The following is a 24,486-nucleotide window of genomic DNA, read 5'->3' on the forward strand; positions in this document are numbered from 1 at the left end:
TCCGTCTCATCCACATCCACCTGCGTGCTGCCTGCTGCAGCGCAGTACACTGAGCGTGTCCCAACTGTACTACCCCAGGACAGATGCCAATTTCACATCCCCCCCCAAAAAAGAAATAACCACTGCCTTGCCTTTCCACTACATTAGTTAAACAGCTTCGCCTTTTTTTGTCGCAATAGGTAGCTTTCTAAGTAGCAAAGTTGCCCACGATGGACTCGAAGCGAGATAAAGACCAAGGTAAGTTGTGATGGATACTGTAGCTGGTTGCTACGTCGCTATGCTGTAGCCACTAGCGCCTTATGCTAGCTGACCGTGGCTTATGCTAAGGTGCAGCTAACAACGTATCGTTTGTTACATAACAATTTTTTACGTGTGTCATCATCAGAGAGAGGGAGAAAACAAAGAGCAATTACCATTTCATCAAACAACCCACCCACTCTTCATCCTGGCTGAATCCTTGTCGTGAAATCACGCATCCATCTCCTCACGACGGTCGTAGCTAAGATACATGTAGCTATCAACACCATCAGCTAACAACATTTACTATGACATAATGTGAGACTGCCAGGATAAACCAAAAACTGTCACCTATATTTCTGCAGATGTTGCCATAATGTGTTGAAATATGCTATTGGTGGCCATACTTATCCCACCCACAACCAATTCCCCCATTTTGTAGTGCTGTTATACACCAGCCAGTCCTTACCCAGTTTGCATTAAAAGTGTACTAAAGAGGACCCATGTGGATGTAAATCTGAAATTATAATAGCATGAAACCAAACCCCAGCATCATTACCCTAGAATAACCTGAGTCCTCCTCTCCGACTCCCAGTGATGCTGTTCTCTCCGGGGAATTAGGATTTTTATTTGAGCAGGCTCATGAAGGAGTATTCGTGTGTAGTTAGAGTTGGGGAGTTATTCTGCCTAAGGAAATTAAACCAAATATAACTCCCTTAGTTGTTACTCATGCATGCAGCTGGCGCGCCAGTACAATCACATTGCACGGAGCAGCTCATCATCGGGCTGTTTTGTGACCCTTTTCTCCCCCCTGGAGCTGGCAAAGAGGAAAAGCTCAGTGTGCTGGACTGATATGGAATTCATGAGGCTGCTTGAAGTGGTATATCCTATTTAGAGATGATTGCATGGGCAAACAGAAGAGACACAGTGCTCACGGCGCTCTCCCTTTGCAGTGCTGACTCACAAATAAGAATAGAAAAGTGAGCGTGCTTTGCTGCAGTTGGATTGCTCTGATTCTTCCAGATGCAGAATGTGACAAGATAACCGCCGTGCTGCTCAAGTCACGTACAGGAGAATTCGATTTGGAGTCGATCCTGTTCCTCAAATTGAGAGGTCTTGGTAAGAGATTGAATTAATATTTCAGTATTTAAGTCTTCAAAAATGGATCATAGTTTCTTATTCATTTTTTATTGAATGTGTTTTAGGAATACATGACCTTGGATGCATTGGGGAGTGTATAAATTTGGAGAGACTGGATCTGTCGGGAAATAACGTCACAAATTTGGCTCCTTTTGCATCTCTGCGGCTTCTTTCTGTACTCAATTTGTCTGCCAACAGGATCTCCAATTTAGGTAAGACCTCAGGAACAATAATGTCTTTATTTTAATGCTGTATCTCACTTATTGGTACTTATTTTTTTACATTTTATGTAACTGCTTTTGTATTTTCAGAGCCACTGCGCAGTTGTGACAGTTTACAGCACTTAAACTTGGCTGGTAATATCATACCCAGGTATCACTATATAATCACTAACCAAATGTTCCACTAATGTTACTATACATATGTTGCGGAAAATGTTGGTTCTGCCTGTGGAGAGTCAAAGAACAAGACAAGAGAGGTAGCATGCACCCAAGTTTATTCTCTAGAGAAGGGAACAGAACACAGAACTACACAGCAGACCACACATAAATGTCAGTGATGTTGAAACATTTTTTGCTTTTAATAACATCTGTAGGAGCAATATTTTGAATCAGTGCTGTAATATTATATTGTCTGTTTTGTTTCTCAAAAGTATTGAGGGCCTTCACTGCCTTCAATCTTTGAGGAAGCTAGAAAATATACGTTTTAAAGACAACACTTACAATTACACCAATCCAGGTAACTTTCAATGACTTTATTTGAAAATAATGTAATGGATGGAAAATTGTGATTGTGTTAATTCATGGTGTCCCTGTCTGTATCAGTGTGCAGGAACGCTTCATATAGAAACATAGTTCTGGAGATGTTTCCCAACATTAAGGTGCTAGATGGTGAGATAGTATTTTGTTCATCTATTCTTTTGCATAACATTAAAAGTCAGACTGATGTAAATGTTTTCCAAGCCTATTGTTTCTGTTTAAATTTCTGCTCTCTGTTGAAATTATAGGTGAAAGAGTTGTTGGACGTGGGAGTGACTTGTACCAGTTGTGCAAAGACATTGATGAAACCATCAAAGGTACATCAAATTAAGATGTTTAACTGTGCTATTTAGCTTTCATAATGTTATCCACTGGCATTTACATATGTGTGTGTGTGTTACATTTTCCTGGTCAAGTAAAATGTTATTAAACTAAAAGGTCTGTGCTAAAGCAATGAGTTTGTCTTTCTTTCTTTGAATGTTTAGCTGGTTTATACAAGAATGGACAGCTTATCGAACATCCTGATTGCAAGCCGTGGGTGGAAGATACTTACTGGGAGATAAAGAGATCAAACAATGCCATTATAGAAGAAGCCTACAAACAGTTCAATGGTAATACATTCTCTACAGAGCTGTGTTTGTTACCAGTTGTGAGCCTTGTTCACTTGTTAGTATTGTATGTAACCCTTGTTTATTTTACTGTCTACAGACGTTCTTCATGAATGCAGACTCCTCAACAACAGAGCCACGCATGTCATTTCACAAACCGAAAGATCGATGAGCCTAAAGAAGCAGCCGAAGCAGTATGCCATCTGAGCTGAGCTGATTTGTGTTTGACACATTAAACAACTTTTTTGTTGTGTGATATACTATGGCTAATGTACTGTAGGTTTTTTCAAATTACTAAGCTATATCCAAATGCTTGATAAGTACCATTGCCAGACACACATGCTCTGTGTTGCAGTGTGAGGCATTTGTTGAAATTTTATCGCATCCTATGCATTGGGTATCTGATGATACATGTAAGTGGTTTGAAAGCCTTTATCCATACTGACATCCCTCAGTTTGGTTCAAAGATGTCTTTACTTGCACAGTGTGCATTTTGTACCATTTAGAAGCCTGCATTTATGCTGAGAGCTATGCTGCTTAAGAATTTCTATAGGTTTTCAGTAATTACAAGCTCTTTTCCATTTTGCATTGCTGGATAATTGTGGGAGTTAATGTGTCCCATGCTGTATGCTTTCTTGGTATGTTGGAATTTTGCAAAATGTGATTGAATGATTGTTTCAGCTGTTTCTACTTGTTTTATACCATAAACTTTATTATGTGTACGACCAACTTGTTGAAAATACAGTGCTTATAAAGGTGTGAAGTTGTGCTTAATTGATTTTACTCATGATTATATTTGCTTTCATAACTATGTACTGTTTGTGCATCCAGAGCCAGAGAAAATGTAAATTTATGATGTGACGAATGGAAGTCACCCAGTGGCACATTGTGGACCTTCAGACACAGTCTACTGGCGCCACTTGCTGGTGATAATTGTCTTGCAAAACTATCAATACCACTACAACATAGGACTTCAGTGTGTTGAATGTGAGCATGTGCACATTTTACAGATGGGTCAAAGAATCCTCATGCAGATATCCTACAGATGTTGCAATGCACATCTATATTACATCTACACAGAGCCTTTCGGCGCATGTCTTCATCTTTTAAGTGACATCAGTAAGCTACAGTGCAATATAAATCTTTGTGTCATTATAAAGTGCTTCATCTATTTATGATTATATTCAAGAAGTGTACCAAAATTGCATAGATTAAGTAAGATAAAGGAACAAGCACCAGGGTCTGCCTTATGGAAGTAAAACTGCTAACACTAAAGTAGTAAGTGAAGCTGGAGAAGCCGTGCTCGTATGCTTTCCTGCACATGTCAACACTTGTCATTATAGGAAAACATCTCAGATCATAGAGGGATATAGGAGAAACTTTACATGTCATGTCATGCAGGACACAGCAGTACACTGTGGAAACGCTAAAATTGTTTGACTAACACCAGAAGGTGGCAGTAGTACACGGAGAAAGGAGGAGTGGAACAATAAAACCCGAAGGAAGAAGCTGTCCCCTCTGCTGCTGCTGATACTGCCATAGACTGCTGCAGCATCGACCTTGGCTAACAGGATGGCAGGGAATGCGTGGAGGTCAGCGGTATGTACTGGGGGAAAATGCCTATCTTTCATATATGTGTTGCACCAAACGCATGGTATTGAGTTTGACCTCACCATCTAATCCTTGGTTCTGTGACTGTCGTTCATACATTTGAACAGTGCAGGGATACCAGACAGGCATTAGCCACTCAGCTAACTAGCTAGGCTCCAGTACAGGCTACTTGCTTGTAGTTACTATAGCAACCTGACTTTGATTGTCATTTAGCTAGCTAGCTATGTAAGACATGTACTATTCATATATGATGCATTGTAACAGTTAATAGCAGATAGGTCACGTTGAATATGTTCTGTAACAGGTACATTATGGCAACAAATGTCTGTCATCTACAGATTCTTAATCTACTAAGAAAGTGGGGTTTATCGGTCAATGACAAGGATATAATCAAGGCACAGGAAGTAAGTTAAGCATACGTATTAAACCGCTGACTGTCCACGGTGCGTTTGGGGAAGAGCTAGCTTGCAGTTTCCCACAGTAGCAATGTCACTCTAATCTGAAATGGGCATTTTGTTTCGCCTCATGTTTTTTTTTTGTAATATTATTATTACAGAGCCTTATTGCAGCTTAAGCAGTTCTGCATCAAAACATAACTTGCTTTGCATTTCCTACTGCTGAAGTACATTATTAACCCTTTCACTCTTGCATTTACTGCAGGCCTTTCAGGGGCAGCATGTAACCATTGCAAAGGAGACAAGAAAGAGCACGTGCTATTTAACATAGACCAGTCTCTTCTTCCAGAATGTCCTTTGCAGATTGCAGACCTATCTGTTTTTCCACCTCTCCGCCTGTCTATCTGTGTGTTGCTCCATGTGATTGTATTGCCTTTCATGTGCAGATGTTATTAGAGTGACCAAGGATTGGCATATCAATAACTGTTAATGTTTCTGGACAAAAAATACAGTACTCGTGAACAGTTGTCCAGAACACATGAGTTTTTCTGGTAAACATGAGAGTGCACAATTCTTGGGTTGTTCTGTTTCTAGTGCTCACTAGTGTATGTTCACTACTTAAGCAAGTTGTGCTCAATTCATTGTATTTGATATGTGCCCATTAAAACAAGAGCCTTTTTGATTGTCAGGTGTCCCGGGTGGCGGGAACCTTGATGAAGGAGAGGCCACAACCCAGGACATTCATCCGTGGGGTATTTACTCTTACTCTGAAGATTCACCAATACTTTAGTTGAAAGATTTTTCTGTAAATGCCTGAAATGAATTGTGGCATGTTCTGAGGGGCATACTTATTCTTGTGACACTGAATGTTTGTCTTTGATCATCTCCCTCTCAGATGCAAACTGTTACCTTAATCCCAGGTGATGGCATTGGCCCAGAGATCTCCGATGCCGTCATGCACATATTTGAAGCAGCTGAAGTAAGTACAGGAAAGCATTGTTGTCAAATTTCAAACATAACTTAATGGAAGCTAATCTATTGCTTCTGTTGTTGGTACACTTTTTAGGCACCTATTCAGTGGGAGGAGAGAAATGTTACTGCCATCAAAGGACCTGGTGGAAAGTGGATGATTCCTCCCGATGCCAAAGAATCAATGGACAGGAATTTAATTGGTCTAAAAGGTAACTTCAATCATATTCACAAAATAATTGAATGGTTTGCTCATAGTGTTGTGTTAAGTTGAGGTTTGGGGAATTTGGGAGATTTTAATCATTGTCATTTTATCCTTTGTTTGGATGATTTGTTTTGTAGATGAATAACTAATGTCTGATTGTTAACCACTGTTAAAAACAATGGTGCACTACAAAATAATTATTAATTATTTAATCACAGGTCCTTTGAAGACACCAATAGCTGCTGGCCACCCCTCTATGAACCTACTGCTAAGGAAAACCTTTGACCTGTATGCGAATGTACGCCCCTGTGTATCCATTGAGGGCTACAAAACCCCCTACACTGACGTAAACCTGGTCACCATAAGGGAGAACACTGAGGGAGAATACAGTGGAATTGAACATGTGGTAAAAAAAAAAAAAACGCATTTCTTGTGTAGTTGTCAATTGTATTGTTTACACACTAGATCAGTATTCAGTACAAGAAAAAACAAGATCAGACATACAGTATTTTGCACTTTTGAAATTATTCAGTTCGTATCCACATTCATTTCTCATCCATACTATTTATTTCAGATTGTTGATGGAGTTGTACAGAGTATTAAACTCATCACTGAGCAAGCCAGCGAACGCATCGCAGAGTATGCTTTTGAATATGCCAGAAACAATAATAGGGCCAGTGTTACTGCTGTTCATAAGGCCAATATTATGTAAGTTGTAATACAGTGCAAATCACTTTTAATACTATGTTATTTTAAAGTTGTTGCAGAAATGATAATGTTTCCTACATTTTTTTATAGGCGTATGTCAGATGGACTTTTCCTACGAAAATGCAGAGAGGCCGCTGAAAAGCACAAAGATGTGAAATTCACTGAAATGTACTTGGATACTGTGTGTCTTAATGTAAGTCTTAATATGAATTACTTAACTGTGCCAAATGTTTTACATGCATATTTCTATGTAATGTCTATGTATGTAACAGTGGTAATATCGCTACCTGTTTTTACAGATGGTACAGGATCCCACACAGTTTGATGTATTAGTGATGCCAAATTTGTATGGCGACATCTTGAGGTAAGATCATTAAATTACAAAGCTAGGAAATGTATTTGTTCATTAAGCAAACCCTCCATATTTGTACATGCATTTACACTTAATTGTGTTTTGTCCATCCAATGAACATGGTAAAAGTATGTGTATGTGTTTCCCATGACAGTGATCTTTGTGCTGGACTGATTGGAGGTCTTGGAGTGACTCCTAGTGGGAACATTGGCACCAATGGTGTTGCTATATTTGAGTCGGTATGTTGTTTTTATGCCATGTGTCCTTTTTCTTCACAAGTTTCACAGTGCTCTCATAATCGCAGTTGCACAGTGGATATTTATGATTATATACTGTGTATATATATATATATATATATATATATACAATGTGTGTGTTTATATGTAATGTTTAAAGAAAAGTAAGAAAAGTCTGTGATGGTGATGAAGTGTGATTAATATCTTCTATCAGGTTCATGGAACTGCACCAGATATAGCAGGAAAAGACATGGCCAACCCCACCGCCTTGCTACTCAGTGCAGTCATGATGCTGAGGCACATGGGTCTGCATGGCCATGCTAAGAAGATCGAAACTGCTTGCTTTGACACCATTCGAGACAAAACGGTAATCTTCCTCTCCAGACATGTAGACATGTAGACATGCTATATATTTGCTCTCTTATTTTCAATGCTTCTACTCTTCATCTTCAAGGTTCTAACAAAAGACCTGGGAGGAAACTCAAAGTGCTCTGAATTCACCGAAGCAATATGTCAAAGAGTGCGCGATCTGGACTAAAGGGAAGCTGACGTGGCTGTGAGTGAAGTGCTACATTTGGGCTCCTTTACTTCATCATTCCATGGTGTATCAGCACATTTTTAACCAAAATATGTATTTAAAAAAGGAGGAGTTTTAGATCCTGTGTATTTTATTTTCTGCATACCCAAAAGCACTGTTTAAAAAAAAAAAGTACCAACAGTTACAGTACGATATATGTGATATGTGCATTTAATTGCTAAATCTATGGTGTTGTATGTTGTCTATTTATTGGCTGAATCTGGCCTCTTGTCCAATGTCTTTGACACAGTTGTTTTGTCAAGACACATTCAGATGGGAGTTTTTATTTGACTCCATAACATGAAACTTGAAAAATATTTTTGCACTCCTTGCTGTAAGTCTTCTCTTCATATCAGTGTTGTTTGCTTCTAATGTAACGAATGTATAGCAAAGACAAAGAATATTACATTATAAATGCCAGTCTTTTTATTTATTATGCAAATTACTATCCTTGTTAAAATGATGTGTTATGATGACAACCACTATGATCCATGTTATTAGATTACAAAGTACATTATAAGATCCTGTGATGAAAGTAACTAGTGTTTACTAGCAATAAAACTAATTATGGACAAATATTTTTGCGTATGACAAGATGGTGTGAGTAATATTCAGTATTTGTTTTAATCTCAAATATTACAAAAAATTAAATATGGTTCCTCTGTTATTTTTACATTCTGTACACAAGATATATTATTAAATTACATTTATGTCCACAAGCATGCAAGTGATGTGATTTTCATGCTAAAAGTTATACAGTCGTCTCTCGAGGAACGTGTCACTACTACTGATAGAGGCTCTCTATGACCTTGTGGTACATCTCCAACACAATGGGGCGACGCAGCTTCATTGTGGGGCCTGAAAGAGAACAGAAAAATGAGCAGTAACTCATTGCAGTCTCAATGTTGCATGGGTTTCAATCAAAAAATATCACTTATGGATAGATGGTCTGCTAAATTTACCCAGCTCTCCTCCAGAAACAGAGAAGTCCTTCATCAGAATAGTCCACTTTTGTATGCGCTGGGCATTTGATGTGGCTGCAGAATTGACTCTGTCGATTCCCTCTTGAATGGCCCGATGCACATCTTTGTCTTTTCCTCCAATGATGTCAGACACCTTGGTTGCTTGGCTTCCTTGCTGTTGGCAAAACTCCACAGCTTCCACACTAAGCTCCTCTGTTGGCTCCATTGTTTCTGTATTGGTACAACACTGAAACAAGGAATGAAATCCCAAGGATCCTGTGTATTTTCTCATAAGATATGATTACAATTTAGAATGAGCACTTGCAGTAATTTGTGAAACAATTTCCTTTAATAGCTTCACCTCCTTTATACTTCCAGCATTGTTACAAATCTCTCAAGGGAGCTTGCCAAGAAGAGAATTAATGCAAAACACAGCACTAGAATGAAGCTGCTGCATTTAAATGAGTTTTAGAAAAGAACATTATTCAAAAGTTTACATACAGAGACTGTTGAGTATATCTCCAATTTGGTGCTGTGGAAATGAAAAACGAATGGCAAATTACCTTTAGGGTTAAAAGCATGGACAAGAACTTCCTCTTATCCCCTATTAGCATGGCAATGCTGATGAGAGGTAGTTCCTTCTTCACTGCTTCCTCTATTGGGACAGGGGGAACATTCTCTCCTCCAGCTGTGATAATCAACTCTGAATGGGGAGAGAGAGAGGGGGCACGCTGACATTACAGCAGCACTCCAGTGTGGATAATGTGTGGAAGGCCCATGGCGTAAGATAAGCAATTTTCCCAAAACTACAATAGCTCTACCTTTAATTCTCCCTGTGATGTACAAGAAACCCTCTTCATCGATGTTGCCCAGGTCTCCAGAATGCAGCCACCCATCTTCATTCAATGCTTCCCTTGTCTTGTCTTCCATATTGAGGAAACCCATGAAAATGTTGCGTCCCCAAAAGCAAATTTCACCTGTCCCCTCAGAATCCACGTTGACCAACTTGTATCGACAGCCAGGCACCACCTTACCACAACTGTATAAGAAAAAGGTGATATTAGGTGATATTCATTAGATTTCATCTTAGATTTTTTAGATTTGCTCTGACCCATAAAATATTTACCTTGGCAATTTGTAAACTTTGGGACCTGACATGAAGTGAGGTCCTGTGCTCTCACTCATGCCATAGGCTTCATACAAGCGGATGTTCAGTCCCAGGAAAAACTGCACAGTTTCGCTACTAATTGGTGCTGCTCCAGAGAAGAACTTCTGGCAGCAAGACAGACCCAGCTCAGCCCGAAGCTTCTGCAGCACAAGGCTGTCAGTCAGGGACAACAGGACTGATTTCTCATCCTCTCTGAAAAAAACATTTTCGATAGGTAAAATTGCAGTAGAAATAAATCATCTCTCTTGGAAAAGAATATGCATTTTCCAAGTTACATGAAATTTACTGACAAAATACATTCTTAAACAGCACTTACTTTTGCATGCACTTTTGATTGGCCTCCAGGCTGACTGACATTGCCCATGTCACCAGCTTCTTCTTTACATATCCACACTGACTTATTGCCTGTTTAATCTTTTCCATCATTTTTTCCCACACCCGAGGGACACCCATATGGGATGTAGGACAAACTTCTCGCAGTGTTGTTATCAGGCTTCCCTAGAGAATTGAGTATAGTATACAGAATTTAAAAACACAAATTCAATCTGTCAATAGGTTACAGACATTTAACTTATGTTGTTTTTTTATGAATACAACTTGTAATAGACATTTTATATACCTTTAAGGCATCTGGCTGTGCAAAGTACACCAGCTCACCCCACTGGATGCCTGTCCAGAGATCATAGATCTGAGCTGCAATGTGGCTGAGAGGCAGGTAGCTCACTAGTGATTCTTGTTTAAAGTCTGCTGGCTGCATGTCCCCAGCCCTGCTGGCATGAATGGCAGTCCATGTGATCTGAATAAAATTGAGAAGAAATATAGTTTATTTTCCTTCTTCTACTTTAAAAAGGCTTGATTTAGTCTACCTGCCTCTTACAATACCACAGTGTAACATGTGCTTTCTACGAATATTGCAAACATAACTAATGGCACATGAAAGCTTACGTACATTGTCGTGACTGAGCATGACGCCTTTTGGCTTGCCTGTGGTACCGGACGTGTAGATCAGGACACAGCATTGGTCGGCTCTCTGGCTACTGATGATGTCATCTAGCTCCTTCTCAGAAACATCCAGACCAAGGTCCATGAAATCCTCCCACTATCCAAAAATGGCAAAATGCAGCTTGGGTCCTGAACTCACCAATCATTTTTGGTGTATATTATTTCATGCACTGTCAGACAGACTTACAGAGTAAAGATTGGGTAGCCTCTGCTGGAGCTGCCCATTGTACTGCACTATGGCTTTCAAATGGGGCAGACTGTCACACACCTATGATGCCAAGAATGAGAAATTTACTACTGATTGTTTTGGATATGAAAAAATAACTGTGCATATCTAATATACCTGTAGGATTTTCTCCAGTTGCTTTTGGTTTTCAACCACAATAATGTTGGCTTTGGAGTCACTAGCCACATAGTGACATCCTTCTGGTGAGTTGGTGGCATAAATCCCTGTCATTATCCCTCTGTAAGGAATAATACACGTTATCATAGACACTGGAGACAGAATGAAGTTAAGGAATGTGTGAGAAAGTGCAACAGGTACATTGTATGAATCAGATGTGTATCCCTTACCCTGCCAGGATGGCACCAACTGCAGAGAAGAACCATTCTGCTGAATTGAATCCTAGTATTGCCACTCCATGGAATCGCTCTAAGCCAAGCTGCACACATTAACACATTTTTTTGTGTGTTTTCTGTTGTTCAAAAACAATATGATAGAATCCAATAGTAGACAGTTTCTTTTTGAATAAAATAGCCTACCTTTATAAAGCTCTTGGCTGCTCTCCTGCAGAATTGATAATACTCTGAAAAGGTTATCTTTTCCCATTCAGCATTTTTCTTGGTGGCAAGGGCATACATGTTTCCATATTTCTCAACTGAATCTTTTAACATCTGGTGAACTGTGATAGGTTCCTCTGGACACCCTTCTTCTATTCTCAGTCTGACAGAGCCTCGAGCGTCAGTGGTCCAAAGAGAATGAGCTGGAGCAAGAGAGATGGCAGGGCCAGCTAACTCTTGATCTTTGTTTTTCTTTCCTGATATGAGAGACAAAGCAAATCTTGAATGTAGTTATTCTCACAAAGGATTTTAATCAAGTTTTGTTCCAATCTCAGTATTATTCAATACCAACAGCATCTACAGATCAAGGACTTCCACCATGATGCCAGCACCTCAGTGGATGTCCACATGGAGACCCATGTGCTCATAACTCAAACTCACCTACAGCGGCACGTTCTTTACCATCTGTCTGCATGTTTGCCATAAATACCCGAACACTGAAAAAAACAGAGAAAATAGCTCATGTACGCTTCACCTCATATTCTGCCAATGGGTTTAGATTGCTGTTTTGATTTCATTACATGGGTCTAACTCTCAGCGACATTGTCTACTCAACAGTGTCAGGCTTTTGGCACAGCTAAAGCCTTGCTCTGTTTGACAGTCAATGAAAGCCAAAACACTGTTCATTCCCATTCATTAAAAACTAATGTTTGGCATATGTGTAAATACTGAATTGACGTTTAGTGTCCGTTCTTTGTTGGGGCCATTTTGATGCAGAGTGGACAGCAACATTCATTCAACAACTTTGGCAAAGGTGACAATGAATTTTTGTGGTGACCGGTGGATCTGGTTTATCAGGCTTAACTGAAAAGTATTCTGACCTATATTCCACTGCAACATTAACATATCTATTGTTAAACACTGCTTAAGTATTTGTGTTGTGAAACTATCATCTCTTGATTCTCTTGATTAAATAAACAAAATATTAATTTATGTTTGCTTACCTGCTTTCAGGTTGATCATCTACTTTCTCTCCATCAATAAATTCCATACCGCTGTTCTCCTGGTAGTTTGGATGTATGCTATGTAGAATTAAGCCTGTGGATTTACCCAAAGTAGGCACTATAGGCACAAAAACCTGTCTGATGTGAAATAGAAAATGTTTTCTTGTTAGACAACTCCACCCGTTAAAAGTACCACGTCTTCTTGAGGAACTAAAAAAACTAACAAGACATGCAGTTCAACAAGCCTTGTTAAGTCGTTAATGGAAGCGAGTCCATGTGTGCACAGTGTTGGACCACTAGCTCAAGACCATGTCCTGAATTTAAATTAGCTCAGTCTTTTCATATGTAAAACAGTCTGTTATAAATTTCCCTTAAGTCACAAACAGATTGCTTAAAAGCCAGATCACAACATCATACACCTTTGATCTAGCTTAATGAGTATTATTTTAGGTGGAATAGACTAATATTTGAGTTTAGCATCCCAAACACTGATCAAATGGTTATGTGGCTCATGCATTATTGACATTCTCTGTTGTTTGTTTATCATTTTGGCATTCATTCACATACGTTAAACTCTAGATCCCTGGCCAGTTAGGTAAATATCTGCAGTACAGCTACATAGACAACTAATGAATTTAACTTTGCACCTGTACAATCACAAAAGTATTGGTGTGGAATATTTCTCGCCATTAGGCTACCTTATGTATATATACCTATGTTATTCCTAGTTCTCTGTGATGTATCTAAGTATTATGCTACACTTTGGGCATATAATAACATAAAAGCATATAACCAACTGAGATCTGGCAGTCAGTGATGCAGGAAACATTGCAAAAAGACAGGGAGGATACTACATAGCAAATTATGGAAGTAAATGTCAGTATTTAGACAGGTAAACCTATGAGGTAAACTATCATTGAAAGTGCAGCAAAAACAACCACAACCAAGACCCACAATGAAGCACTTCAGGAAAACCCCTCATGCTGTGTGTAGGGAGGACAGAGGATAAAGTGGTTCTCAAACTTTTTTCTTTTTTTTCCTTCTTTTTTTTTTTTTTTTTTTTTTACATCAAGGACCCCTAAACTGACACAAATTAGGTAGATCACGGACCTGGACAAAATGTTTTAAACAAACACCTGAAATATTTGTTCTGAGAATAACGTTACTTTTTTAGTCAATGTATGTTCAAATTAGGAGGTGAAATTTTGGAGAAAAAATCTCAAGAAATGTCTGGAAAGAAATGTAGGCTAATATTTCCAAAAATGGTAATATTTTGAGAAATGTTTGGGGACCTTGAACCCACTCAAGTAGGCTACCCCACTTTGAGAACCACTGACCTAGAACTTATGGCCACAGGAAGCCTGTAGAAACATCTTTGTAAAGTGAAAAATAAACTTACTAGCCCTCTATTGGATAGTTCGTTATTATACTGCTTGTAAATGTTGTAGCCATAGTTCAGATAAGCTCCCCAACTCAGAGCTTACAGAAATGAATTGGGGGAAACGCCATAGGCTATAATTGAAATAAACAGTTTCATAAAATAAATAGCATTTGCCCATTGCCATATTGTTTATATGCCATGTGAAAACAAGGCAATATAAACTTTAAAAAAAACTGAAGACATAGGAACAAACTGGTCTGACAGGCTTCGACCCTACCTCCCCCTCCACCATGCCTCTTTCCTTTTTTTCCGGTGAGATTTTTTTTTCTTCCCAAGACTGCAGTCTCAGCCAACGAAACATCCGGCCTCTCTCTCCGAGAGCTCTCCAGAAAGTTCTGCCCTGTGTAGCCGCTATAAGAGCCAGCCATCTTCTTCCCGTGACACCACCAGAATCACCGAGCGAAAGCTAGGATAGTAGCTAACACCTCCTGGTAAGTCACTACGCTGTAATATCGCGTTTGAGAATAATTAACGGTACGGCTTATACATGGTAGCTGTTTAATTCAAACGTGTCGTGATATAAGGAGTAACGTGAGGTATGATTGACAGTTGTTGCCGGTCAATCACATGTGCGGCCGGTAATAACGTTAGCAGTTTTAGGCACGTGTATGGTTTTACTTAGGCTATAGTTACCGTTCGTTTTCGCTGGTTTTGTAACTAAGGTGAACTTTGATATGGGGAATTATTAACACACCCTAGTTTAATTTTTTCCCTTTTCTCTTCTTTCTTTCTTTTTACATAACGTTATGGCTCCCCTTGCTAACAGTAGCCTCGGGTTTCTATCGTTAACCCGCATGGGCTAGCGTTAACGTTAAACGATAAGACACAGCTTCGAGTCGTGATCTTCTGTATTTTGTAATATTTGTGCGTCATTTGTGTTTCAGGTCCGTTTAACCATGGTTCATGAAACCGGCTACTACGACCTCCTGGGTGTTGAGCCCACAGCCTCACCGGACGAGATCAAGAAGGCGTATAGGAAACTCGCACTTAAATATCACCCAGACAAGAACCCCAGCGAAGGAGAGAGGGTGAGTGCCACGGAGAGGACTTTCAGGTGTCCCTGCTGCCTGCAGCCGTTTATGGACTGCTGAAAATGCTCTTTCTAATTTTAAACTGCACGGCTTGTTCAATTGACAGCAGGAACTTTCTGGAAAGATCCAGCTCCTATGTCAGGGTTATAGGAAGATTAGCTCTCTGAAATGCCTCAGGCCTGCAATTTCAGGAGGCTGTGCAATTAATATTAAAAAAAATTGAGTTCAGTTGGTCATCAGAGTCCTTGGAGACTATGAACACTAGAGGACCTGGAAATAACCAGAAATATTAGGCCTACAGACCTGATATTTAAGAGGCCTACCCATGTTTTTTTTTTTTTTTTTTTAAGTATATTTTTTGGCTTTTTTTTTGCATTTATTTGATAGTTCAGTAGAGATAGACAGGAATGGGGGAGGCAGAAAGAGGGGGACTGACATGCAGGAAAGGTCTGCCCAATGCGGGACTCGAACCGGGGACGCCTGCGCTGAGGACTATAGCCTCTACATGGGGCGGCCGCCTTAACCACTGCGCCACGCACCGCCTTAGGCCTGCCCATGTTTAATGTTTTCAGTGTCATTGTAAATACTATTGTAATGTAATATTGATGAAGATTAGAGTCTTGATAAAGGTCAGGAAAACGATATCCATTCATTCTTTCTTTTTACCCAGCAATGCATTTTAGGTAGTGTAGTGGTAAACTTGAATATTCCTTTTTCACTTGAGACACCCCACCTCTCACTTTGTCATGATATACTCAAACCTTTTGTATTTTAAATTGTGTTGATTAGACCTCTTAATCAGACTCCAGGATGTCAGTGCCGATGATATACTCAAACCCTTTTGTATTTTAAATTGCGTTGATTAGAGCTTTTAATCACACTCCAGGATGTCGGTGCAGATACCTGTGAAAGACAAGAGTGTGAAAAGACATCCTGAGTAGGGGGCTGACCCCACAGCAAACGAAAGATGTAAACACATCCAAGGGGTGGGCTTTTCCTCTGGTATAAATGTTCAGATTTCCTGATCAGGGTCATTCTTCATTTTGAACCGCTTGCATGTTGATTGACCTTTTCTTTGCAAAGAAAATAAAACTTTGTCGGCCGGCAAGAAGTCTCTATTTCATTCTTCACCAAAGCAGAAAAATGTCCACGACAGTAGAGACCTCAGTGTATTGCTTTAGCCAAACAAAAGATAGCCTTAAAGGTCATAGACTCAAGTAAGAATAATCTTGAGGTTACGTAAGGAAGTACAGATGCAGTAAAATGGTGCTAAGAGATTAAACAACAATGAGACCCACAAAAACATAAGAATACATTTTTTTAAAATCCTAACATGTATTTAAATAATATCTGCTCTGAGGATAAAAGTGAAGAAGGTTAAGAAGTTATTCAATGTTGCAATAAGAACAGTCAGCACCTGCAGAGTGATCCAGTCACCTGACTGTGTGACAAGAGCTCTTAGTTAAAGACGCAGTGAGTTGACGTAATGGGGTAAAAGGCCAATAAAAACTTTATAAACAAATAAAAAACCAAGTCCTGAGGTTTTACAGAAAGATAGGGCTGCCCAACCTTGGCATACAGATTGCAGTGACGTGTGTTATGATTATACCAGGGTTAAGGCAGTATGTATAAAATGGCACTGTTACAAGAGTGAGCACTACAGTGAGAAATGTGTTTATAAATGAATGCCTTGAATGCAATCTTACTTCACAGAGTGAATTAATAGTTTTCATTTCCACACACAGTTTAAGCATATATCTCAAGCATATGAGGTGTTGTCAGATCCAAAGAGGAGAGATCTGTATGATGAGGGTGGAGAACAAGCCATCAAAGAGGGAGGCACGGGCGGGGGAAGTTCACCAATGGACATTTTCAACATGTTCTTTGGAGGCGGAGGGCGGATGCAAAGAGAAAGAAAAGGTAAGTTTTGAATTTTACTAGTTTTATAAGTGGTTTACCTGCAGGCTATTTGTAAGTTGATGTCAATATTTATAACTTTAATGTGATCTATATGTGCTTTTCATATAGGAAAGAATGTAGTCCACCAGCTAAGTGTCACACTGGATGAGATGTACAATGGCACCACTAGGAAGCTTGGACTCCAGAAGAATACCATTTGTGAAAAATGTGAAGGTACGTATTATGCATTGTGATTTTGTTTTTATTACCACACCCTATCATGATTGTGGTTCAGTCAAAGTTCAGTTCATTTACATTATTTTCATCATCACAGGTTATGGTGGAAAGAAAGGTGCCTTGGAAAAGTGCTCAAATTGCAAAGGGAGAGGTGTACAAATCAAGGTGCAGCAGATTGGACCAGGCATGATTCAGCAAATCCAAAGCATGTGTTCAGACTGCCAGGGGCAGGGTGAGAAATTTAACTCAAAGGACCGCTGCAAGAGCTGCAATGGAAACAAAGTGGAACGCAAGAAGAAAATTCTTGAAGTTCACATTGACAAAGGTACGTTTTCTCCCCATATTAAATGTCAAACTTCTTGTAGTTGTACTTAAGTGTGCTTTGCAAAGTAAACTAAACCTAACATCAATGTCTTGTGCAGGCATGAAAGATGGTCAGAAAATTACATTCCACGGTGAAGGTGACCAGGAACCTGGACTGGAGCCGGGGGATGTGATCATTGTGCTGGACCAGAAGGAGCACGCTATTTTCCAGAGAAAAGACGATAATTTATCAATGAAGATGGAAATCAAACTTGCCGAGGCCCTGTGTGGTTTCAAGAGGACCATTCAAACATTAGACGACAGAACTCTCGTCATCAACGCCATCCCAGGTAATTGGGAAAAATCAGCTGGTCTTCAATGCTGGCTTGTCTATTGATTTTGTTTCTTTTTATGGTGAATAACTAAGATTTTATAACTGTTCTTTTAATCATTTATCAACAGGTGAAGTAATCAAGCACAATGACGTCAGATGTGTTCAGAACGAGGGCATGCCAATTTACAGGGAACCTTATGACAAAGGACAACTTATTATTAAATTCCAGGTCAGACACTTCTCACAGAAAAAATTTCACCAGTGACAACTTGTTTGTTAGCATATATTTATTAGATCCATGTTATTTAAGAAAGGTCTCAGGTCATCTAATCTTGATCCCCCCTCCCCCCCACAGGTGGAGTTTCCAGAGAAAGACTGGCTACCAGAGCATCTCATGTTCCAGCTGGAAAGGCTGCTTCCTCCCAGGGAGGATGTGATGATAACGGATGAGATGGAGGAGGTGGACCTCTGTGAGGTGGACGTGCAGAAACAACAGAGAGACTACAGTAGGGAAGCATACGAAGAAGATGAGGAAGGTTCTAGAGGTGGCGTGCAATGTCAGACACAGTGATTTCAGTCTGATGCAAATGTTGTAGAGCATGTGGGTTTTTTGTTGTGATTGTTTTGGATTTCTGTTTGTCTTCATTAGTTTTGTGTAAGTGGTGTTTTTCAGCAAGTAATGCACCACAAATGGATCATATTATGTTTGAGACGGTTGCCAACAGAATTTTTGTGCTACTTTACTGAAAAGTAAATATGCAAGTGGAACACCCATTTCACATATTTGTGCTCGCAAAAACTCATCAAAACTGTACCTGGTGTTTTTGTCACGTGTTCTCTATTTAAAATCTATGTCTTTTTATGTTTGTGTTTCCTAAGAAACCAATGGCACAACTGTTTTTCTTTCCAGAGGCTGAAAGGACTACTTGTATGCTTTCTGTGAAGGTAATTTCAGCCACGAAAAACATTTTTGGTTATTTCTCAATAAAAGTCCCAGAATGCTTCAACTTTTTTTTTAACCACTTTCTTTATTGATTTAGTAAGACATGATTTTATTTTCACTATTTTTCATATTAAAAAGTGTGCTAGTTAGTTTATCGTAGTTTGAACATTTGTACAGTGACAGGATGTGTCATTAGTAAATGAACAACTATAATGTAATCAGTGGAAAAATAAGGTATTTTTCAACAGTATGGCTTAAGATTACAGATATCAAATGTGAAGTCCCTTCTTAATGTTGCTTCCTCCTGAAAGAGCAACCTGTGGAGCAAAAATGAAAACGAGTTAAGACCAGCCCTTCAGTTGCAATGTATGGAAATGTCAGCTCATAGTAATGCTACCAAGCTTTATACTGTAATAGTATGTAGCAATATCAAGATATTATGAGGATGTTTTACCCTCTGTGAGTCTGGCCTTTCCTCCTTTGGGCTGACACAGCACAGTTGAGCATCCCACACAGAGTACCACACTCTGTGCATGGCTGAACACAGTGGTGATCTTGTAGCAACCTTCATGGAAACAGAGTTAATCTGTAAATAACCCTGAGGTTCAACATATAAATGCACAGACAAATGTCATCAGTGATGGAGGACATACTAAAAACCCTTTAATGAACAGTACAACATGAAAAATAAAAACAACTATTGACTGCAAGATCATGATATGACAGGAAAGTATTACTAGCTAAATAAATTGTGGTCACCCTAATCGCTGATTAAATTTATCAATATTGCTGTAGACATTAGTGTTGGTCCAGATGCAACCAGTTTTAATCACTTTAGTCACAATCACAATAGTATTTGGATGTTTTTCTTGTTTAATACTATAGAGACTATAGAGATAATTTTGCATCTCTGGACGTTGATCATCATTACATCAATGTAGCATTGTAAGTGTCTCTGAAACCTAGTCTACAATGTAGCCTACTAGCAAAAGATGTAAACATTCACCCCAATTTTAACTTTCATGTAGCCTACTTTTAGTTACCTTCCACCTCTGAAACTAGTGTACATAATGTGACGTAAGCAATGTCTAAATCAGTTGTAAAATAAAGTGTAAGCTGAGAGTTGGCCTGAAAACACTACTTCATACCCCACAGAGAGTTTTTCTTGTGTGTGATGTTTTCTCGGGGCTCACCAAGGGGACTTGTATTCACTGTCATGAAACTTACCTGGGCACTTCACGTCCATAAAATAGGAGTTAGGGCTCTGAACAAGTCTTTTCTTTTTATGTTGTCGTCTCTCGTGGTCGATGGTCGGATGAAGGAGGTCTTTGGCCAACTACAGTTCACAAATCAAAGGTGACATTTAATTTTACAGATGTAAGAAGAAGACCTATGCAAGGGACTTATTAAAGTGTTGTTTTATTCTTATCTAGCTTCAAAAGAGGTTAATACACCTCTTTCTCGCGATATCAGTGCCTTTTTGTTGTGTTTTAAGTTTCTGACAACGCGACATATTTAGTGACGCTAACGCTTCAGCATTACCAAGGCTAGCTTGAGCACACATGCTGTGTTTTTTCCACAAGAGTCATGCTAATTAAATTCAGTGTGGGGAAAACAGAAAGAAGAAAAAAACACCAGGTGAAAGAAACCGTAAAAGTACGGATTAAAGAAAATGAAAACACGGATACTGGCTATATCTTGGCCCGCTACAATTTATTTATCATGGAAGTTCAATAGTGTTGCCTTCCAGCAAGTAGTCGCCGCCACATCAGATGTTAGCTGGCTCCTATATTCATGTGGTGGTGGTGCTGCTGCTGCTGCTGCTGCATGTCAACAACACTACTTCATAGTGCACCGCGTGACGGTAAGAAGTTGACGATTAAAAAAAAAACAGCTGACAACACTGCAATTAAGTCAACTAAAACACAAACTTAAAAACAACAATGAATGACCGAAAAACGTCGTAACTTACAGACATTTTTCTCCTGTGATGGCTTAGCTTTTCTGCACGAGAAACAGAGACTGCAGTTCAGGCAGAGGGGAGGGTGGCAGTGGGGGATTGCGATATCACACTTGACTGTAATATAACATCATGAGAACAGCCTTCCAATTTGGTTTTTGTTTCGTCTTGGGCAGAACATGATAGCCTGTTGCACACAGCCCTATGTTGTTGTTTTTTTTAACACAGGACTTTGAGCTTTAGAGAGGACTTTGAACATATATTTTTTAAATTAGGCTATTTATCTATTTGTATGAAAAAAAGTGAGGGTGTTGTGCCTACTAACTGATAACATTTTGAAGAACCATGCGTCCTTTAGAGGTAAGCTAATAGGTGAAACGCAAGTTTTTTGTTTGTTATGTAGCCTAGTTTATTTAAGGCTTAGTCATAATAATAACATGATAGTTGCAGTCACCTCATATTAAAGGCATACCGGTATTCAATCAACGCCTATATGCTTGTAATTTTAGTGAGAGCTTCAAATAAAATAAAAAGAAGAAAAAGAAATTAAAATCTAGCCTAAATAGTTTTTGCTCACCCCGTCATCCCTAAACTACATGGACCATAATGCAAAGCAGAAAGTGACGTCACGCATCTCGGCACCGGTCTGCTGCCAGTCTGCCACAGACAGCTGAGGATTTCCAGACGGGGGATCCCGGGCTCGGCCTTGTGATATCGAAACGTTGGGGGCTACATTGTGTTTAAATGGCGAAAACGTACGATTATCTCTTTAAACTGTTGCTCATCGGAGACAGCGGAGTCGGTAAGACATGTCTGCTCTTCAGATTCAGCGAGGACTCCTTCAACACCACCTTCATATCCACAATAGGTGAGTAGCCTACTATCCTGCAGCCGCCCCTCAGGATAAATCTGACAAAATGTATGTCCATATTTACAGAATACATTATTTTACTCTCATTGCTGTAATGGTGGCCAACATATATAACAATACTAACATATGATCTGTGTGTATTGTTCAATAGGACCTAGACGTGTAGGGGCATAACATAAGACAATGGGACTGAGAGAGTTAGTGATGATCTAATGTCCTTGATGGTTCATAGGCACTGGCGCTAAATTTAGAATGAGATCAAAGCAATAATCATGATGTTTAACTTGGAAACCTATGCCTAATTGAAATATTAGGCATATAGGAACATTTATTATGTTATATCCTTCATTAAGCTCAGCAATATTATGCAATTCATGCAGCATCACTGATGATAGAAGTGGTTAGTTTACTACAAATTGTAGAAATGTGAATTCATATCATCATGTAACTTATCACAGCAGAAAGCACAGCTGATACAGCTCTGTCTCTGTTCATTCAAACTCAGGAATAGACTTCAAAATCCGAACAATAGAGCTGGACGGAAAGAGAGTCAAACTTCAAATTTGGTAAGTGTGTTCTGAGCAGACCTATTTAAAAAATATTTTCAGATTGACATGAAACTGAATTTATTGTTGATGTTGACAGGGACACTGCAGGACAGGAGAGGTTTCGCACCATCACTACAGCCTACTACAGAGGAGCCATGGTGAGTCCTCTCTTTAACATATATTTTCTCACTGGTCATGTTTTGTACTTTGAAAATTGTTAGTAAAGATGGTTGTTTTTCTTCACAGGGTATTATGTTGGTCTATGACATCTGCAATGAGAAGTCGTTCGAAAACATAAAAAACTGGATTAGAAATATTGAAGAGGTGAGGTTTGAATTCAAATTGTATTTGTACTCAAAATGTAAGGATTAAATTGATATTCAAGTTGTCGTTTGATATCATAATTATGTAGCCTACTGAGAGTTGCATAGCCTACTAGCCTACACACAAGCAATCTGTTAATTTCTGCCAGCATGCCTCGACTGATGTGGAGAAGATGATCCTGGGTAACAAATGTGACATGACTGACAGGAGACAGGTGTCAAAAGACAGAGGTGAAAAGGTGAGTCTCTGCAGCTGAACGTTGCTAAAAAGCAGTCTCAAGCTAACTGAAATGTTGTGCACTCTTCCAATTTGCACTAACATTGATTTTTTATCTCACTTAGCTGGCTATTGATTATGGAGTTAAGTTCTTGGAAACCAGCGCAAAGTCTAGCTTAAATGTAGAAGAGGTAAGCAGAAATGTTCAACTCTGAAAGTGTCATGTACCCTGACTTATGAATATTTACATCTAACATTTGTTTCAATGTTTCTGTCATTCCAGGCTTTTTATACTATGGGTAGAGACATCCTAAACAATCTGAGCTCCAAGACAGTAAGTGGTCAAGAAGAGTTTTCCTATTATATGAGATGGTACCCTTCGTGTGAAGGCATGCTTTTTTAATACTGAATTTATTACATTTCTTCCCTATTATTTTTTTTCCTGTTCTAGACTGACAACAGTGCTGGAGGGTCAGGGAAGCCAGTCAAGATCACAGAGAAGAAGTCAAAGAGAATTAAATTCTTCAAGTGTTCACTGCTCTAGGCTGCTCATCTCTAGTGGTCACAGCTCACAGCTCGAGTGACTTTGTCATTTTGGAGGGTAACTGCCTCTCAAATGTCCTCACAGCAGTGGCGGCACTCATCATAATCAGAGGGCCTTACTGCCAGCTAAAGCTCACAGGTTCATGAGTGGTTGAGATGCCGTCCTGATCTGCTGACCAGAGGAGCATCGACAAGGAATGAGGCTTGATACTGTATATTCGCTCATGCAAAAGACTTGTGCATGGTCGGCGGCAGCGGTTTGTAGCTGGCCATGCAGTGTCTGCGCACAGGAGGCAGTGATTCTGTTGGCATTTTTAATACCTCTGATGAATCTGATGAAAATATCTCAGTTACACATAGTTGTCTTATAAATGTTAAACAATGACAACTAAACTCCTGTTTTTCATATACTGTAGCATTATTTTATACACACTACCTATTGTCATATTTACTATGATGAGTCTGTGAGATAGACATATCAGATCTCAGCACTGATTGTATGTATTTGTGTGAAGTCATGTATATTAATAGGCTTATGGTCTCCAGTTGCATTGGCAACATATCTGCTTGTTCATGTGTGCCTAGAAGGTTTGAGTATTGTGATAGAAAAGACAAAAGTATGTGAAAACATACATGCAGCCTACTGTATTCTCTCATTTTTATTTATTCTTTTTTAAATGGAACCTTTATTCATACAGGTTTCTGTGATAAAATGAAACTGTGAAAGGGTCGTTTGTTGCTTGGAAGATGTACTCGATACATACATGTATTGTTATGCAGTTGTCAGTATATGCATGAAAGCTGTAGGGATACCTCTGAGTGGGTCATTATTAAGAACATTTTACAGTATTTCAAGGGAAAATGTTTACAGTATTTCAAAGTGTCAACCATGTATAGGAAATTCATGTTTTTGCTGTTCGCATAGTGTATATAAGCACAATTAACAGTTGCGTGTGTCATTTATTTCCACCTTAAACTGTAAACATCTAAAAGGTCCTCAGAACATCTCCACAATGAAAACACAATGACGTGGGGAAACTGTAATGTGAAGGATTGTCTTTGTAAGCTACTAAATGATACACAAATGAAAAGTAAAGACAGTAAAGAAAGTGAATGTCCAAAAG

General features: G+C 39.2%; 6 protein-coding genes across 7 annotated transcripts; 4 read left to right on the top strand and 2 right to left on the bottom strand.

Annotated features, from left to right (window-relative positions):
* Positions 1–209: 209 nt before the first annotated feature.
* Positions 210–2,950, top strand: lrrc61 (leucine rich repeat containing 61; the record flags this gene model as incomplete). The annotated part of the gene is made up of 9 exons (XM_083973250.1): positions 210–237; positions 1,261–1,356; positions 1,443–1,589; positions 1,689–1,749; positions 2,030–2,115; positions 2,202–2,267; positions 2,384–2,452; positions 2,621–2,746; positions 2,844–2,950. The coding sequence occupies 9 exons, from the start codon at positions 210–212 to the stop codon at positions 2,948–2,950; spliced, it is 786 nt and encodes a 261-aa protein (XP_083829376.1).
* A 1,308-nt stretch (positions 2,951–4,258) lies between these two features.
* idh3a (isocitrate dehydrogenase (NAD(+)) 3 catalytic subunit alpha) lies at positions 4,259–8,290 on the top strand. 2 transcript variants are annotated; one of them, XM_083972820.1, is made up of 11 exons: positions 4,259–4,342; positions 5,439–5,501; positions 5,645–5,728; positions 5,816–5,930; positions 6,142–6,329; positions 6,498–6,631; positions 6,722–6,824; positions 6,931–6,995; positions 7,138–7,222; positions 7,434–7,586; positions 7,674–8,290. In XM_083972820.1, exons 1-11 carry the CDS (start codon positions 4,316–4,318, stop codon positions 7,755–7,757), a joined length of 1,101 nt encoding a protein of 366 aa, XP_083828946.1. In that variant the 5' UTR covers positions 4,259–4,315; the 3' UTR covers positions 7,758–8,290. The 2 variants fall into 2 exon arrangements, with proteins under 2 accessions (XP_083828946.1, XP_083828947.1); XM_083972821.1 differs by lacking the exon at positions 4,259–4,342 and adding an exon at positions 4,711–4,758.
* A 266-nt stretch (positions 8,291–8,556) lies between these two features.
* acsbg1 (acyl-CoA synthetase bubblegum family member 1) lies at positions 8,557–14,509 on the bottom strand. The gene is made up of 15 exons (XM_083974176.1): positions 14,371–14,509; positions 12,713–12,850; positions 12,150–12,205; positions 11,691–11,965; positions 11,502–11,590; positions 11,272–11,392; positions 11,116–11,196; positions 10,876–11,025; positions 10,546–10,722; positions 10,243–10,424; positions 9,885–10,118; positions 9,580–9,797; positions 9,322–9,461; positions 8,759–9,005; positions 8,557–8,654 (listed from the first exon to the last, which is right to left on the bottom strand). The coding sequence occupies exons 2-15, from the start codon at positions 12,757–12,759 to the stop codon at positions 8,581–8,583; spliced, it is 2,091 nt and encodes a 696-aa protein (XP_083830302.1). The 5' UTR covers positions 12,760–12,850; positions 14,371–14,509; the 3' UTR covers positions 8,557–8,580.
* dnaja (DnaJ heat shock protein family (Hsp40) member A) lies at positions 14,415–18,964 on the top strand. Its single transcript, XM_083974173.1, has 8 exons — positions 14,415–14,584; positions 15,038–15,181; positions 16,930–17,104; positions 17,213–17,317; positions 17,418–17,645; positions 17,743–17,973; positions 18,086–18,186; positions 18,313–18,964. The coding sequence occupies exons 2-8, from the start codon at positions 15,050–15,052 to the stop codon at positions 18,526–18,528; spliced, it is 1,188 nt and encodes a 395-aa protein (XP_083830299.1). The 5' UTR covers positions 14,415–14,584; positions 15,038–15,049; the 3' UTR covers positions 18,529–18,964.
* A 1-nt stretch (position 18,965) lies between these two features.
* On the bottom strand, positions 18,966–21,019 carry rps27l (ribosomal protein S27 like). The gene is made up of 4 exons (XM_083974175.1): positions 20,873–21,019; positions 20,128–20,236; positions 19,355–19,465; positions 18,966–19,217 (listed from the first exon to the last, which is right to left on the bottom strand). Exons 1-4 carry the CDS (start codon positions 20,876–20,878, stop codon positions 19,189–19,191), a joined length of 255 nt encoding a protein of 84 aa, XP_083830301.1. The 5' UTR covers positions 20,879–21,019; the 3' UTR covers positions 18,966–19,188.
* Positions 21,020–21,166: 147 nt separating this feature from the next.
* LOC310987758 (ras-related protein Rab-8B) lies at positions 21,167–24,464 on the top strand. The gene is made up of 8 exons (XM_083974174.1): positions 21,167–21,728; positions 22,237–22,297; positions 22,377–22,437; positions 22,526–22,603; positions 22,752–22,841; positions 22,945–23,010; positions 23,103–23,153; positions 23,271–24,464. The coding sequence occupies exons 1-8, from the start codon at positions 21,605–21,607 to the stop codon at positions 23,361–23,363; spliced, it is 624 nt and encodes a 207-aa protein (XP_083830300.1). The 5' UTR covers positions 21,167–21,604; the 3' UTR covers positions 23,364–24,464.
* Positions 24,465–24,486: the final 22 nt, after the last annotated feature.

Source organism: Trachurus trachurus (genome assembly GCF_905171665.1).
Source record: "Trachurus trachurus genome assembly, chromosome: 6".
Lineage (NCBI taxonomy): Eukaryota > Metazoa > Chordata > Actinopteri > Carangiformes > Carangidae > Trachurus > Trachurus trachurus.